This window comes from Orcinus orca, chromosome 12 (assembly GCF_937001465.1).
Source record: "Orcinus orca chromosome 12, mOrcOrc1.1, whole genome shotgun sequence".
NCBI classification, from domain to species: Eukaryota; Metazoa; Chordata; class Mammalia; order Artiodactyla; family Delphinidae; genus Orcinus; species Orcinus orca.
In genome coordinates, this window is record NC_064570.1 from 50,394,151 (window position 1) to 50,411,786 (window position 17,636).

Genomic DNA, 17,636 nt, shown 5'->3' on the forward strand with positions numbered 1-17,636 from the left:
CTTTTTTTATAATAGCTTTATAGATACAGATGTTTTTTCCTGCCCATCATATAAACTATTCTGCTGGAGCTCAGCTAGTGGTCATGATCCCTGTTTTTTAATTGTAAGTTCCCTGCAGGTTTTAACTCTTCAACTTGACAAATGCTAATATAGGGGAGAGATTTAAGAATGTTAAAGCAAACTTATGAAGACAAATCTTTAGATGTCTTAAGCATTGGGTATCTGGGGAGAGTAGCTCTAGGAAGGAATTACAAAGTTTATGTTGGGCATTGGTTTTGTGTTTCTTTTTAGCTCTTTGTTTTTTGCTGATCTGTAAGAAGTTGTATGATCTTTCCCTTTTTTACCTTGTTGAATTATCATTTTAGGATAGAAACTCTGCATCAAGGGTTTTAGGTTTTACCTCTTAGAATATATATGATTTTATTACTGGTGTTTACTATTTATATTTCTCCTTGTTTGACTTGTTTGCCCACACCTTTTCTCTGTTTTAACATAAGATAAGGATTCACCTAAGTGGATAGTCATTTAACAGATATTTGAGCTTCTGCTGTATGCCCAGCTTTTCTTAAAATAACCATAAAAAGCCTGAGACAAGGATCCTTGATTTGAAAGCATTAATAGGATAGATTGGTGGTTCTCCACCAGGGGCAGTTTTGTTCCCCAGGAGACATTTGACAGTGTCTGGAGACCACTGTTATTGTCACAACTGTGGGGTGCCTACTGGCGGCGTCTAGTGGGTAGAGGCCTGGGATGCTGTTGAATAGGTATTCTACGGTGTACAAGAAACCCCTCCCCCCAGTACATTATCTAGTTCAAAATGTTAATAGTGCCATGGTTGAGAAATTCTGAGATAGAGAACCCAACTAACCTGTGAAATAAATAGCTAGGTGCTATTTAATTCAAACAAATATTTGAGCTCCAGATAATTCCCAGAAGAGGGAGATCAGTCATAAGTTGTCCCTAGAGGAAAGTTAGGCTTTGACAGGGAAAATTTGGGATGTTCCTCTAGTGTGGGAAGGAAGAAATGACAGGTCTTTGGGGAAAGATAGGATAATGGGTTTGGGAGAAAGTTGACGTGCTTCTTAGCCTAGGAAATGGAAGAGTGGCAACAAGTAGAGTTGATTATTTTGTCATCATCTCAAAACACAGGTAGGAAAGATTATATGCAGATGGTATGAGGTGGAAGAAATTTACCACAGAATTCTTATCTGCCCATGCCAGAAAGAACATTGTTAGTATTTTACTTCTTCATTTAATTGAGAGTTGAGTTTGATCTCTTCAGTTACCATTGTAATAAAGCATTGTCTTCCCCAAGTGACATCAGAACTGTCTGAGGGGCATGGTAGCCTTTACTTCAGTATTGATTATTCGCTCTGTATACTTGTGCTTTGTTAAGTCCAGGAAAAATGAAAATGAAGCTGTGGGCCCTGCCACTGAGGAGCTTTGGTCTGATGGACTATTGTGGCATTTTGGTTATCTTGCCTCCAAAACATTGAATCATTTTTCAGTGTATTTTTATTGATTCCCTTTTACTGTATATTTAAACTAGTTTAACAATGGGATGGTTCTCATAGTGAAGATATACTTTGTCTTCATGCTATGCTCTTCTAAATTTTCCCAACTCAGCCAGCATGTTCAAGAACTTTCTTTCCTTATCTTGTTTTAGGTTGTAGTCCCCCCACTCCCTGGGAAAGCGTTTTTGCGTCAGCTTCCTTTTAGAGGAGATGATGGAATATTTGATGACAATTTTATTGAAGAAAGAAAGCAAGGGCTGGAGCAGTTTATAAACAAGTAAGTGCTTTCTGTTCCTCAAGGTCTAAGAGTGAATAGTGTTCTGAGCTGTCTTTAGGTGACTGCTGTTTATTAATTTAGATATCAGACTAAACTGGTGCTTTTTCTTTTTGGTCATTTCCTAACTTTTTGTATCATTTAAACAAAGTGAAAACATATAACAAGTTGAATATCGTGATAAATATTAACACACTTGAGTAATACGAGTATCTTTGTGTTGACCTAAGTTTTGTATTTGTTTTTCTTGGTTAATTTATGCAAATTACATTTAAAATTACAGCATTTAAAAAATAGTTTTACTTAGGATTCTTTCTGATTTAAGGTATGTTCTAGCATGAACAGTAAAACTTACAATACACTTGCAATCATTTTGATTGCAGATGGAAGTATCATCAGCATGTCTTGTGTAAAGGTGCACATTTAAAATTTTTGTGGCAAAATATATTCTTTTGAAAATGTAAGGAGACTGTATCATTTATCTTTTACTTTAGAAACTTAATAAACTCAAACTCTAGCTTTTAATTTTATTCCTATTTGAAATATAGCCTCTTTTTTTTTTTTTGGAAGAGTTATGCCTGGAAAGGGCTCACTATAATTGTGCATTTGGCCTTAAGTTTGACCAAATAAAGTCAACTCCTAGAGAATACGGTTGTGTGAGCTTATTTATTAGCAATACTTTAATTTTTATCTAGTAATTTGAAGATCTGTGAGTGGTAAACAGAGGGAAAGTTATACAAAGCCGTTAACTTTTAGTTATCTGAGAGCACACAACCTTCATTGTCTTCTTATGAACATACTTTCTTTTTGGAGAAGGCAGTGCTAGCTTGGATGTTTTTAAATTCTGAAATAAAGTCTGGCTGCTCAGTCTGATCTTGTGTTTAGTCTGATGGAAACGTTTAAAAGCAAGCAAAAAACAAAAACAAAAAAACCTGAACATTTGTGCCTATTTCTTAGTATTTTGGGGCTTTTATTGAACTTCAGTGTATTTCTAACTATAATCCTATATCTTTTCCTTCTTTAAAATGGATTCTTAGAATCAATGACATTGTTTCACTTTTAACATTAAAATTCATTTAGGTTTCTTACGAATATACCAACTAATATGTAAAGAAGTTAATTGCGTACATACGCCAGAGGCAGTGCAAAACTAGTGATTAAATGTTTTCTAAATTACCCTTATGATCTGAAGGAAAGAAAATATACTGTTAGTTGATAGACCATAGCTTTATGGGCAGTCCAGAATAACACTTATTATTACTAAGTTGTTTGTGCTTCCTAACCTTAAAATGTGTATATTTGGTCCCCCTCCACCACTTTTATAAAATACTGGACTGAATTTGTATCTTTTATTCCTAGGGTCGCTGGTCATCCTCTGGCACAGAATGAACGTTGTCTTCATATGTTTTTACAGGATGAAATTATAGATAAAAGCTATACTCCATCTAAAATAAGACATGCCTGAAATTTGGCACGAAGGGGCAAGAAAAACTTTCCATGACTATTAATGATTCATATGCACCAGTGAAGAAGTTCTAACTAACTTTAGCATGCTGCACAAAAACTGATATAATATGCCTTCAGTATACTAACACTCATATGCTCAGTTTTGTTCTGTTTTGTTTTGGCAGTTGACAAGAAGTTAATTTGCTTTCGTGAAAAAAATCCCTCATTCCAGCCTTTCTATATAAATAGTTCTTTCTTGCAGTTTTAATGTGGTACACACTCTAGCTTCACAAACCTGTTACTCTAGTATAACTTGCAGTGACCTAACTAAAGTTACTCATTTGGTCTTACCTGCAGTTTTTGTGTCATGTTTGCTTCTTGAATCTGATTAATAGAATTTTTCTCTTATCCCCTTTTTAATACGTGGTGTCACTTGACCTAATTTATGTGTGGAAGCACTACACATTGGTTTCCAGTACCCTACACGTAAGATACACACTTGTGTGCAGAAAGTATCTCCCTTCAGGCTTGTAATCCCCTTCACATGGAAGATCGGTGAGGGAAATCTTTATATTCTGTATAAAAACAAAATCAAATTTATATACTAAAATCATTTGTCTAAAAATTTAAGTTGTTTTCAAATAAAAATAAAAATGCATTTCTGATATGCACTGATTGTGTTGCTTCTGGCTTTTCTTTTCTCCCTTCAGAAGACTTTCCTACTTAACTCACTTGTTGAGAGGGATTATTTACTAATTATATACTTTACTCATTCCTGTAACTCCATTCCTCTTTAAGCAGTGGTGATATCAAATATGCTACTACCCTTTGAATGGGGCTATTTTCTTTTACACAACAAAAAAAGTGATGTACTAGGAAAAGCATTCCTTAAAGCTTACTGAGTTGTTATGAAGCACTTTGTGTATTTGGAAAATGCTCTATAATCTCAAGTCATTCTTTTCAAAAGGCCTTTTAAGATAAGTCAATAGCATGCCCCCTATTTTTCAGAAGAACTTTTTCCCTAGCTCATCTGAGTGACTTGTTTAAACTTAGCAAGGGTGTAATAACCGTTTTCTTAGTCAGCAGGTTCATGCTTTCTCTTTAGTTTGGTTTAGGATAGTGGCACGCTTTCTCCTCTTTAACCAAGGGAGAAGGGCAGTGTTCTAGCTGACTTGTATTATTGATAAGAAACCAGCAAATGCATGACTCCTTGCTGCCTAACTTGTGTTGAGGCCAGACCTTTACGGCCAGAATGTGGTCTCCAATTTGAATCTGCACAACATCTGGTGCTTGGGGAACCCATTGTGACCTAGAGTTAAACTCCAAGGTAAGGAAAGTTTGCCCTTGCACTCCAGAAGTGTCTCATGTAGAGACAGGTCAGTCCATTTGAGAGGAAATCAGCTTAGGCCTTGACCAAACTACGATGTCCCCCAAGCAGATGGATATCATAGGAAGAAGTCAGAGCTGCTCTGTAATATCTTTTGTTGCTTAAATATGTCACAGTTCCATAAAAGTACAGAGCTAAACAACTGTGAATTGTGTTTCAGTGATCTAGAGCAGTCAAATCAAAGGTTGTCAGTTTTTGGTATGCAGAACAGAGTAATGGTAGTTCCGCTAAACTCAATAATTCCTCTAAAGCATACATGATTTTGCCTCCCGGGGAACATCTGGCAATATCGCAAGACTTTTTTTTTTTTAATTTATTTATTTACTTTTGACTGTGTTGGGTCTCTGTTGCTGCACGCAGGCTTTCTCTAGTTGTGGTGAACGGGGGCTACTCTTCGTTGCGGTGCGTGGGCTTCTCACTGCAGTGGCTCCTCTTGTTGTGGAGCACAGGCTCTAGGCGCGTGGGCTTCAGTAGTTGTGGCACACGGGCTCATTAGTTGTGGCTCGTGGTCTCTAGAGTGCAGGCCCAGTAGTTGTGGCATGTGGGCTCAGTAGTTGTGGCTCGTGGGCTCTAGAGCACAGGCTCAGTAGTTGTGATGCACGGGCTCAGTTGCTCCGCGGCATGTGGGATCTTCCCAGACGAGGGCTCGAACCCGTGTCCCCTGCATTGGCAGGCGGATTTAACCACCGCGCCAGCAGGGAAGCCCCTCGCAAGACATTTTTGGTTATCACAACTGGGGGATGCTACTGGAATCTAGTGGGCAGAAGGTTAAAGATGCTGCTAAACTGCCTACACTGTACCCGGGACCACCTCCCACAACAGAAAAATGTCAACAGTGCCTAGGTTTCTACTCACTGTGGAATTCTTTTGATCATTTATAGACAAGGGAATAGTGTGGCTTAGGATAGGTTGTACTGGCCGGCTTACTTTTAGTCTTTACAATTTCCTAAGGGCAGGCCTGCTTTTAGAAACTTGAAGGTTTCAAATTAGATGAAAGGTTGTTTATTCTAGGTAACATGTTTTTACCTAATGTAGGAGGTACTCCTCAGTGTTGTCTCTTTGAGAACTGAAACCATGGTCTTTATTAAAACGACACCTTTAATCCTGTGAAGTAAAAATGCAGGCGCTGTTAACTCTAATGATATAGGAGGAAGTTCCAGAAGCCCTTAAGAGTCTTCCTAAAAGAATAGAAGTTGAATTGGCAGTGAGTTATGCAGCAAGAGTCTCAGGCTCCGGGTCCTCTCAGTAAGTTATCACCTTGTCCCAACTCCTGCAAGATGTAAAGGGTCAACAGCAGTGGTGCCTTTAGTAACTTATAGTTGTTGAGGACCAAATGTAAAATCCACAGAACTGCAGTGCCTGAGACATGTAAAGAATTAATGATAGCTGTCCAATGGCAGTGGAAATCACAGATGTGGCAGTAGCAGCAGCCGATGGTACCACTAAGCCCATGGCAGTTCCTGGATAGGTTTATCTGGTATTTGGTTTCCTGCTCGGTGGTTCTGCCGTCATGACCCTCAGTAGTCATGATGACCTCTGGGCTGGACATGAGGGAGCATCTCCTTTTTATTATATCCGGCATCTTTTTAACTCAGCCCTCTTGTTAAGGGCCACTCCTGTTGCTTCAGCTTGCTTTGCCTGTTTTGGGTGAATATAGCCAATGAAAGGAGGAGGCTGCTGGCCTCTAAGCCTTTACAGATAAAATTTGTTTGAGGTATGAATGAACAGGTAGCTTAGCACACTGCCTGGTTTATAGGTTAACTGCTCCGTGAGTGCCAGCTGTGATGATTACAATATGAAAGTGTTTGGACTGGGAAACAAGTTAGAAACTGTTTTAGGAGGATGGAGTATGTTTTCCTTGATAGTTCCTTTGTGATCTCTGTCACAGAACTTCCCTATGAAGTAAATAACATTATCCGTTACAGATGAGAAGCCTGAGGCTCTGCAAGCTTAAGTAATATGCCCAAGGTTACCCAGGATGTGATGGTTCTGGATTTAGACTGGAAGGATGTCTGCCTCTAAAAGCCATACCTTGGTTCACTTCCTTCTTGTGGACCAGGCCTGTGACTTGGCACCTACCCAGCCCTTACTTAACGCTCAGTAAATTTATTGATTGAACGAAAGGGTGAATTTCCAGTAACGTTTCCAGTGTCCTTTAGGCTGAGCATGAGTGAATGAATGAATTGATTTTGTTTTGTTTTTTAGTTTGATTTTAAGTGGGTATAAAAAGCACTTTGGGGCATGAAGAGCTAGCTGATCGGAAGTATCTTATTTTCCTAAACTTAGCTGTGCACCACAATTACCGTCTAAGACTGAGTCCAGGATTTTTTTTTTTTTAAGCTTCCCAGGTAATTCTGAAACAGCCAAGTTTGGGCACTTAGCTAGGAGGCCCTTTGATTTCCTGGTATTTGGTTAGATTTGATCTTAACCTGGCTACTTAAGTCATTACAAAAAGCAATCAGGAAATTGAGAAAAAGTCAGGACTTATCAGATCTTGAGAAATTACTTTTGTAAATCTTGATTTACAGTAAATCAAGTTTGCCTTACTCCAACTTTGCTAAGAAAATAGGACCTTGAGACCGGGAAAAGTCATTTAAAAGCACAAAAGGAAGTTTAGAGGATGCTGGGTTAACGCCTCACCACAGATGCTTTTTACTGTTAGAATGAGTGCCGTAAATGGAAGTGACCCAGTAAAATCAAACAGCAACACTAAGCGTTAACATAGACCAGAGGTTAACAAAGGCCCTTTTCTTAAGAAACTCAGTCTTGTTAGGACACTGTCATGAAAAGACTCACACAGTACACACAGGAGACACGGCAAATGTGAGGATGGAAGAGACACAGGAGTTCAAATGGAGGGAGGGGAAAAGCCATTCCAAATAAAATAAATCGGACTTGAGTTTCAGCCCCAATGTGTAAAAAACTTGAAAGTTGGCACCCTTGTCCTTACAAGGAAAAGCTGGACAAACTGAAAATCAGTGACTTTTCTTAGACCCACCCATCAGTGAATTGATGTTGCAGAGCAAATCACCACCCCCAAATCTGGAGAGAGGCTTATCTAGCCAGACTCTGTCAAAACCTGTTTACCTGGAGCAGGAACTGCTAGAGCCATAAACTGGTAAGGAACACACATACGGTAATACTGATACTGAATTGCTGGGGGTTGAGTGTGCTCTAGCACAAGAGTAACTCCTGGAGACCACAGTCTTAGAGGGGCCCCACATGTACCTGGGCTTTATCTCCAAGAACCCCACAAGATTCCCACGGTGAAGATCAAGAAAGATCCCCTATGTCTCTGGCAGGGAGAGGAGATGAATAATCAGTGTGAAATACCAGAACCTCCTTTATTACAAAGGCTTACTCTCCAGGATAAGACTTCCAGAGCCTTATCCCTGATGGGGGAAGGGCATGCTTCCCACACCAGCCCCTCTAAGCCTTCCTATCTCACCTAAAGGAAGAATAAAACATAGTCCACAGGGGTCAAGACTTCAGGGAAATGCTGCAGCCAGAGAAGGGAGGAAGGGGCACAGGGGGTAAAGCTATACCCCTGGGAAACACCTGTGACGGTCACAGGCCAACTAAACACTGGGACTTAATCTGGAAACTACAGAATGTGCCCTTGCCCCCCACTTTACCACCACACCACCAGGGCTCCAGTATAATAGTGGATTACAGCCAAAAGCTGCAAGACAGACTCTGAGGAGGAGAGAAACCCAGAGTTAAGAAAGAGACAAGGGCTTCCCTGGTGGTGCAGTGGTTAAGAATCCGCCTGCCAATGCAGGGGACACGGGTTCGAGTCCCGGTCTGGGAAGATCCCACATGCCTCAGAGCAACTACTGAGCCTGCTGTCTAGAGCCTGCGAGCCACAACTACTGAGCCCATGTGCTACAACTACTGAAGCCTGCACATGCCTAGAGCCCGTGCTCTGCAACAAGAGAAGCCACCACAATGAGAAGCCCGCGCATGGCAACGAAGAGTAGCCCCCCCTTGCTGCAACTAGAGAAAGCCCACGCACAGCAATGAAGACCCAATGCAGCCAAAAATAAATAAATTTATAAATAAATAAATAATATGTTAAAAGTTTTAATGGAAAAAAAACCATGTAAAAACAGAAGGGTAATGTAATTAGAGAAATGGAAACTTTAAGAATCAAAGGAGGGCTTCCCTGGTAGTGCAGTGGTTAAGAATCTGCCTGCCAATGCAGGGGACACGGGTTTGAGCCCAGGTCCAGGAAGATCCCACATGCCACGGAGCAACTAAGCACACGCACCACAACTACTGAGCCTGCGCTCTAGAGCCCGCAAGCCACAACTACTGAAGCCCACACGCCTAGAGCCCGTGCTCTGCAACGAGAAGCCACCGCAATGAGAAGCCCGCGCACCGCAACAAAGAGTAGCCCCCGCTCTCAGCAACTAGAGAAAACCTGCGTGTAGCAGCGAACACCCAATGCAGCCAAAAATTAAATGAATAAATACATTTATTTTAAAAAAAAGAATCAAAGGAAATGCTAGAAATCAAAATCACTGTCATAGAAATGAGGAATGGCTTCCATGGGCTCACCACTCGGCTCAACATAAAACAGGGAGGAATCAGTGCATCTGAAGATAGGTCAGTAGAAACTTCCCAAACTGAAATGCAAAGAAAACAATAGAAAAAACAACGGAACTTCCAAAAACTGTGAGATACTGGCAAAAGGTGTAACACATGTGTAATTGGAATGCCAGAAAGAAAAGAGAACAGAGCAAAAGAAATATTTGAAGTTCTAATGGCTGAGAACTTTCCAAAATTAAAGACAAGAAACCACAGATCCAGGAAGCTGAGAGAACACCAAGATAAATTCAAAACAAAACAACACAGGCATATCATATTCTAACTGCAGAAAATCAAAGACCAACGGAAAATCTTGAAAGAAGCCAGAGGGGAAGAGTAAAATAAAGGAGTGCTGGTTTGACAGTTATTAAATGGCTTTTTTAAATAATTAATTAATGTAAAAATTTTTGGCTGCGTTGGGTCTTCGTTGCTGTGCATGGGCTTTGTCTAGTTGCGGTGAGCAGGGGCTACTCTTCATTGTGATGCGCAGGCTTCTCATTGCTGTGGCTTCTCTTATTGTGGAGCACAGGCTCTAGGCATGCAGGCTTCAGTAGCTGTGGCACGTGGGCTTAGTTGCTCTGCAGCATGTGGAATCTTCCCGAACCAGGGCTTGAACCTGGGTCCCCTGCGTTGGCAGGCGGATTCTTAACCACTGCGCCACCAGGGAAATCCTAAATGCCTTTTATCAGTCATCTTGAGGCCAGAGGTGGTGATGTTTTATAACACCTGAGTTCTTAACCTGGTGTCTCAATTTGGATGGGAAAAAAGTTGTATCTTTAGTATTCTCTAACTGAAATGTAGCATTTTTTTCATTATGATTGTAGTAGCAAACCAGAGTGGTAGTATAAGCAGAACTTGTGACTGTCATTAATTAAAAAATGCAAATATCACATTTATTGCTGCAGATCTTGAAATACTTTCACTATCTGAAAATTACTATAGTGATTAGACCCACCCCAAGATCTCATTTAATGTGTTTTTAAAAAAGCACACATTTTTTTACAAGTTAAAAAAAAATACTTGGATAAATGTATTTCAACAAATTGGTTGAGTGTGGTTTCCTTTGTATTCCTATGTGTTTTTATAAACATCTGAGTAGGAATCTTCGGCACAAAAAGGGTTAGGAACCTACAGTGTGAAAAATTCAGAACCCTCCTGTAATAGAACGTAATTTGGATGTGCCTGAGTCTGCATGGCGTGGGGTAGGTTCACTCGGTATTAGTGTTCTGGTGTGCATGCATGAGAGGGAAACTGGGAAACAACCGACCGACCATGAGCTGAGGACTTAATGTTTCAGCCTGGGCTTTTCACATTATTACCTCATTTAATTCTCAGAACAACTCTATTGGATGGGTGTTATCCTCATTTTACCAAGAGAAGAGTTGAGACAGAGTGTAAGTAATTTGTCCAAGGTCACAGAGCCAGTAAGAAGTGACACTGGGATACAAACCCAGGTCTTCTGATTCTAAAGCCTGTGCCTGTGCGATGCTGCCTTCTATATGGATTGCACAGACTGTTGGCAGTCAGGCCAGGGCCCAGGCCGGAACATGCATCCTGACAGCCAGGGCCTCTGGCCTCCTGGGCATCATTGTCCCTCGTGCTCACACGGTTGCCTTGATGCCAGTGTTGTTATCAAAGAGGCCAATGCAAGCAGAGATTCATTATCTTGATCTAAAGGAAAGCTAAACATTTAAGAATATTTGGTTATAAAACTGGAATGGCCATCCCTGCTTGGCACACGTAGACACTGCAGCTTTGTCATTACTTAGCTTTCTCGGTACATTTCCTTTCCTTTCTAGCTAGATTATACTTTAATCCAGTTGTTTTCATGTTCAGTAAATCCAAACCATGTTTAACTGGTTTATTCATTGAAGAGTCTCTGAGGGTGAAGAAAGTTTTGTCCTTTCAACTGCACTGGGGATTTGCTGTCTTCTTTCTGCAAAGGGATTTTCCTGGACCTGTAATCTGAACACTTTGACCTGCTGAGGTTTTTTTTCCCCACTATGAGCAAATTTATGAGGCTTGACCCTTTGTGTGCTGGGGAGCAGAGACAATGGCCTTCTGTGAATGTCCTCTCCTGAGGACAGTAGTGACTGAAATTAGGAATGTTATTCATTTGCTCTCACTTCTTCATAGCCTTGCTGCCTCTGGCCGTTGCAGCCGCCCTGCGTGGCTTGGCTACGTGCTTCAGAATAGACCCATGTTCTGTTGGCAGCATTCTAGAGAGGTTTGTTCATGAATATTTTGGGAGTTGACAGTATGACTTAAACTGAAGTGAACTGGTCTCTCAGACAAGAGTCTGTGTTGGTAAGATGAGAGGCCCTCAAACACAGTGTCTGGCAGGAGGATAAATGGCACACCCACCATGGAAGGCAATTTGGCAATAACTATCAAAACTATATGCCCAGGGCTTCCCTGGTGGCGCAGTGGTTGAGAGTCCGCCTGCCGATGCAGGGGACACGGGTTCGTGCCCCGGTCCGGGAAGATCCCACATGCTGCGGAGCGGCTGGGCCCGTGAGCCATGGCCGCTGAGCCTGCGTGTCCAGAGCCTGAGGTCTGCAACGGGAGAGGCCACAACAGTGAGAGGCCCGCGTACCGCAAAAAAAAAAAAAACAAAACTATATGCCCAGGAATTCCACTTCCAGGAATTTATCTCACAGATAATCCATTTCTGTTTTGAGAAATGATATTATATAATATAGATATTTTCTCTGATTATTCATTGAATATCTCTGAAAGATTATGTAAGAAACAAGCAACACTGGTTGTCTGATTGGGGGGACTGGGTGCCCAGTGGATGGAGCTGAGAGGAAAACCTTTCACTGTATATGAACTCTTAAAAAAAAAAAGCTTTTAATTTTGGAATAATTTTAGATTTACAGAAAAGTTGCAAAGATAATACGAACAGTTCCTATGTACCCCCTCACTCAGTTTCCCCTCATCTTATATGACGACAGTATTTTTGACAAAATTAAGAAGCCAGCCGTGGTACATTACTATTAACTAAACTCCAAACTGACTTTTACCAGCTTTTCTACTAATATCCTCTTTCTGTCACAGGATCCCATCCAGGACACCACACTGCATTTAGCTGTCATGTCTCTTTAATCTCCTCTGCTCTGTGACATGTATACATACCCTATGGAACTTTTTGAATTTTATATCATGTGACTGTTAACTATTCAAAAATAAGTAAATGGTTTAAATGAACTAGACTTACAGAATCATAGGACATCAGAACTGTAAGGAATCTTAGAAGCAATTCAATCCAAGCCTCTCATTTTTCCAACACAGGAAGGGACTTGGCTGAGGGCCTCCCCTAACAGCAGACCCACAGCCCAGACTAGAAACCAAGAGGCAGGCTGGGGACTAGTAGAAAGGGGTAAGCTTTAAAGTCACCCAGACTTGGGTTCAAATCCCAAGCTGTGTCCTTGAGCCAGTGCTCCTTTTGTCTGGATTCTTTTGTTCAACAGAACGTTTTAAGATTCAGCCATGTTGTGCATGTGTCAGTAATTTGCTTAAAAGACCAAAGAAAAATCATTTCTTTAAGGGGGCAGTCATGATTTCTAAGAATTTGTTGGGAAAAGAAAATGTGTTTTCCATCCTTGATCTCTGTGGGACGTCAGTTCCCTGATCAGGGATTGAACCTGGGCCATGGCAGTGAAAGCCCAGAATCCTAACCACTAGGCTACCAGGGAACTAGATCTCTAGTTCTTATGAAGAAGTATGACACCACTGGCCAGACTCTTTTCCCTTCCTGGGAGCACTCAAGAGCGCATTGAGTCCTGGGGCCCCAGTACTGCTGAGGGGGAAGCAGTTGGAAGGAGCCCTGGGAAATAAGTGAGAAGAAAAGTAAGCTCCTGATATAGGCACTAACTCAGTAGACACATTCCATATTGAGAAGCAGGGGACTGGTCTTTTATATGGACTGCAAAATTCAGTTGTAGAAGCTGGGGAGCTTCTGGGTTCAGAGCAGCTGTGTGACCTTGGAGATGTCACTCACCTGCCTGAGCCTATGGAGCTGGGACCACCTGCATCGGGACTGTCAGAGTGCAGATGCCCCGGCCCCACCTCACACTGGCTGAATCCCAATCTCAGGAGGTAGGAACCAGGAAACTACATTTTAACATTTTACATGGGTAGGTCTTATGTGTGTTGTTCCATATAATGTGAACTTACTTTATTAAACATTTGGGTTAATAATTATCCAAAACTGAATGAGAGGTAAATTATGGTACATGCCAAGTGTCTGAATTATGAAAACATCAAAAGGAATTCTGAAGTTTCATAGATACTGTAAAAAATGTTAGTGATAGAATGTTAAGAGTAGTATCAGAACGGAAAGTATGTTCACTGATTACAACTATGTTAAAATATATAGGTACATGTGTAAGAACTAGAAAAAATAGGCAAAAATAAAAATAGTGTTAGGGAGGTGGAATTATATATAATTTTCCCCTACAAATTTCCTATATTACTATCTAATAAAAGAAAGTCACTTTTAATATTGTTGTAATGTTTTACTTGAAATAAAAATAACTACCCCTTCACCTCTGGCCCATAATCCACCTACCATGTATGTATGAGATATTCCACTAGGCACTGTGTTTGTTAGAAACTCCATCAGCCAGCCCAATCCTCCCAGGAGGGAGAACAGCTCTAGTCCCAGGGCCACTCTGATCACCAGCTCTCAGCATACAGGAAGAAACCTGGAGTCACTCTGGGCTGGAGGAGGGGGCACAGAGCATGCATTGCTCCATGCTCAACTGCTATTTGTGGGGTTCCAAGGTATCTCTAAGCAAGCGGTTTAGGGAGGAATGTGTCACTCCCTTGGGCTTGACAGCCTTAACCTCACTTCTGAACTACAGATAATCTAGACCCACTGCCCCTCCCTGACAAGACTTGAGCTGCCCAGTGTATAAAGAATCCACTGATCTTTCCTATTCCTCTCTTCAGAATCCGAAGAGACCTTCCTTTCCATTGCAGAGAGCTTGGGGTGGGCAAGGGTTAGCCTGAAGCGCTGCCAGCAGGAACTGGTTTCCTCGCCTTGACATTCAGGGCAGATGACACTGAGAGCTTACTGGCCCCTCTGGGAGCCAGTCACAAAGAGCTGAGGGAGTCAGTTCAAGGAGGCACAGCCCCTCCTGCACACCAACTCTCCCCTCCTCCAGCCTCCTCACAGCCCCTGGGTGCCCTGCTCCGAATCACAGGCTGCTGCCAATTACAAAAGCACTCAACTCTGTTTCGCAGCCCCTTGATTGATAGCACTGGTAAGTGAAATTATAAGCCTTAATGATCACGTTAATTTCTGAGGAAAGGGAAGCGGTCAGAAGAGCTTCTCAATCATAAGCGCCACAATCAGCTGGGTGAGCTCAATGACAGGCCAGAGCAGGGAAAAAGGGGAAAGAATTAACTTTTTAAAGGTCACCAGTGAGTAGGGGGAGAGCAACCAGGCACGAGGGATGAGGGACACAGACGATCTGGGAGCCTGAACATGACCCCTGTCCCAGGCCTCCCAGCGGAAGGCCACCTCAGTACCTGTCATCCTTAGCCACACACTGGAATCACCGGGGAGCTTTCAAATACTGGTGCCTGGGCCCTGCCTCAGAGATTCTGGTGTAATTGCTCTGGTGTGGATGCAGTTTGGGCACTGAGCATTTCGAAAGCTCCTGGAGTGATGCTATGTGCAGCCAAGATTGAGAACAATTTGAAATGAAAGGATTTGGAAGGAAAGTAGTCAAGGTTGAGCATGTTTGGAAATCCGATCAATCTGATTAGTTCTTGCCACCAAGAAGAATTTCTTCCAGTGGTCTCCTGGCCCCAACTAAAATATAATGATGAGAATGATGAGAACAGAATAAGGGAAATTAGGCATCACTAAGCCTAGTGCTCCTTTGCACAGATGAAAATACTGAGGTGCAGAGAGGTTAACTGAGGTGCAGAGAGGTTACTGACTTGCCGGAGATCACACTGGTCATAACTAGAACCCCAGTCTCTTCACCCTGGCTAACGCTCCTTCCTCTAGGCTCATGGCTGGGTCAATGCAAAGAAGATGCCCTGGATGACACATGGTGGGACAAAAGCTGGGAGCTGTTCTCCAGCCTTCACAGTAGAGGAGCCCAGGCCTCCACTGCCACTTGCTCAGTGTCCTGGGATATAACCATTGAAGGACGTTAGAGATACTAGGGCCACAGACAGAATAAGGCTACCTGGCTCCCCTGAGGATCAAAACTATGACCCTGGCCTCCTCAATACTTGACCCTACTCACAGTTTCCCAGCAAAACACTGCAATACTTTGGTACGTCAGAAAGATACCCAGGCTATGTGGCAACATCCTAGTTTCTTCATGAGAGAGACTGCCCTCTGTACATTGCCAACAAGCCCAGCTCAGCGGTGGTCAAAAGCTCTGACAACCCTCCCTAATGGTCTATATGCAGGTCAGCAATATGTGAAGAAAAAAAAAACAACTTCATGTTCTAAAATGAGCCTCAAAAATCTAAAAAACAGACTACATTAAAAAATAAGCCATATGAACAAAAATAAGCCATATGCTGTAAAGGTACTGGAGCTATTCAGTTAAAGGGAGTTATTATTCTTAAGCAATTTTTTTTTCTTTTTTGGCTATGCCGTGCGGCTTGTGGGACCTCAGTTCCCCGACCAGGGATCGAATCCAGGGCATGGCAGTGAAAGCCTGGAATCCTAACCACTAGGCCACCAGGGATCTCCCTCCATAAGCAAATATAAAAAATGATATTGTAAGATGAGTGACTTGAGATTCTTAGAGCAGCTTCTTAGCAACAGAAAGTATCTGCCAAGCTCCTTCTATATTTTCATTTATCCACTGTCTCTCAACCTTCATTGTGATATGGGTACTGTCAAAAGTTCACAGAAGTGGCCTGGATTGAAAAATTTAGTGAACCAAGCTCTAACCATGGGTGAAAAGTGAAACCAACTTCACCAGTCCAGTAGCAGAGGCATATTCATTATTGAAACGTATGTATTCTCTGTATTTTTCTAACAGCTTCTGAAGTGTTCATCAAGCCTGTGTCTGATTAAGCACTTTTAAATTCTGAGCAATGAAATGGGCACTCTCATACCCTCTTCACAGGAGTGCAAATTGATACAACCCTTTTGGAGAGCCATTTGGTTATAGGTATCAAAATTAAAAATGCATATAATCTTTTTGACCCAGAAATGCCACTTCTAAGAATTTATCCTACAGAAATACCCCACAAGTCCACAGAAGTGTACATAGAAGGACAGCTCTTTGTAGTTTAATTTACTACAGTGAGAAACTGCAAGCCACCCAAGTCCACCAGTAAGGAATTCGTTAGGTAAACTGTAGTCCATCCATACAGTGAAGTACTAGGCAGATGGTAAAATGAATGAAGTAGAGCCATATGTACCATTGGGAGAGAGAGCCACACATACACAAATAACTTCAGAGAAGTATAGGGTTTCCTTTTTTTTTTTTTTCCTGTTCTCTACCTTGTTTGTTTTTCCCCCCGTTTTATTAAGAAATAATTGACATAGGTCACTGTATAAGTTTAACTTGCACAGCATGACGCTTTGAGTTACATATTGTGAAATGATTAACATCTATCGTCTCATAGATACAATAAAAAGAAAAGGCAATTTTTAAAGGTATAAATATTATGAGATGAAGATTTAGTACCTCCACCTCTCCTCCCTCATCCTCGTCCAAAAATTTTATCATACTTTTTTTTTTTTTTGGCAGTAGGCGGGCCTCTCACTGTTGTGGCCTCTCCCGTTGCAGAGCACAGGCTCCGGACGCGCAGGCTCAGCGGCCATGGCTCACGGGCCCAGCCGCTCTGCGGCATGTGGGATCTTCCCGGACCGGGGCACGAACCCACGTCCCCTGCATCGGCAGGCAGACCCTCAACCACTGCGCCACTAGGGAAGCTCCCTATCATACTTTTAATTATACCAATAATTAGTGTTTGTATTATTATAACAATGTAAAAATTGTTAACTGCAGAACCTATTAGAATACTGTGATTACATGTCCTTTCTTCTTTTAAAACTGAGGTGTAATTGACCTATAACACTATGTTAGTTACAGGTGCACAACATAGATTCGATATAGATTCGATATTTCTATACATCACAAAACAATCACCACAGAGGGTTTCCATTTTTATATAAATGATTAAGGACAGCAACCACAGTGCAGGTCTCTGGCCAGTGGGTTCAGTTCTTGGGCTCCTAAACTGAACTAAAAATCTTGAACTACAAGTGAAATAATTTGGGAATCTCAATTCAGTTTCTGAACTCATCCTCTGTTCTTTCTCTTCCCTAGCATCAAAGAACAACTAAAAGTAATTCAAACACAAATGTAAGACTCCATATCTAATTGTCATCGTACACAATTACTACTCTTAAAATGTGACCCTCCCAGATTTA

The 17,636-nt window shown here is 41.7% G+C and overlaps 1 protein-coding gene across 2 annotated transcripts in view; it reads left to right on the forward strand.

Moving 5' to 3' along the window:
• Nucleotides 1–3,905, forward strand: part of SNX3 (sorting nexin 3) — a 44,102-nt gene extending 40,197 nt beyond the window's left edge. For both annotated transcript variants that reach the window (XM_004264750.4, XM_049695319.1), the window contains exons 3-4: nucleotides 1,667–1,791; nucleotides 3,148–3,905. In XM_004264750.4, coding sequence (XP_004264798.1) covers nucleotides 1,667–1,791; nucleotides 3,148–3,253 — 231 coding nt within the window. In that variant the 3' untranslated portion in view covers nucleotides 3,254–3,905. The remainder of the gene's footprint in view (nucleotides 1–1,666; nucleotides 1,792–3,147) is intronic.
• The last annotated feature ends 13,731 nt before the right edge of the window (nucleotides 3,906–17,636 follow it).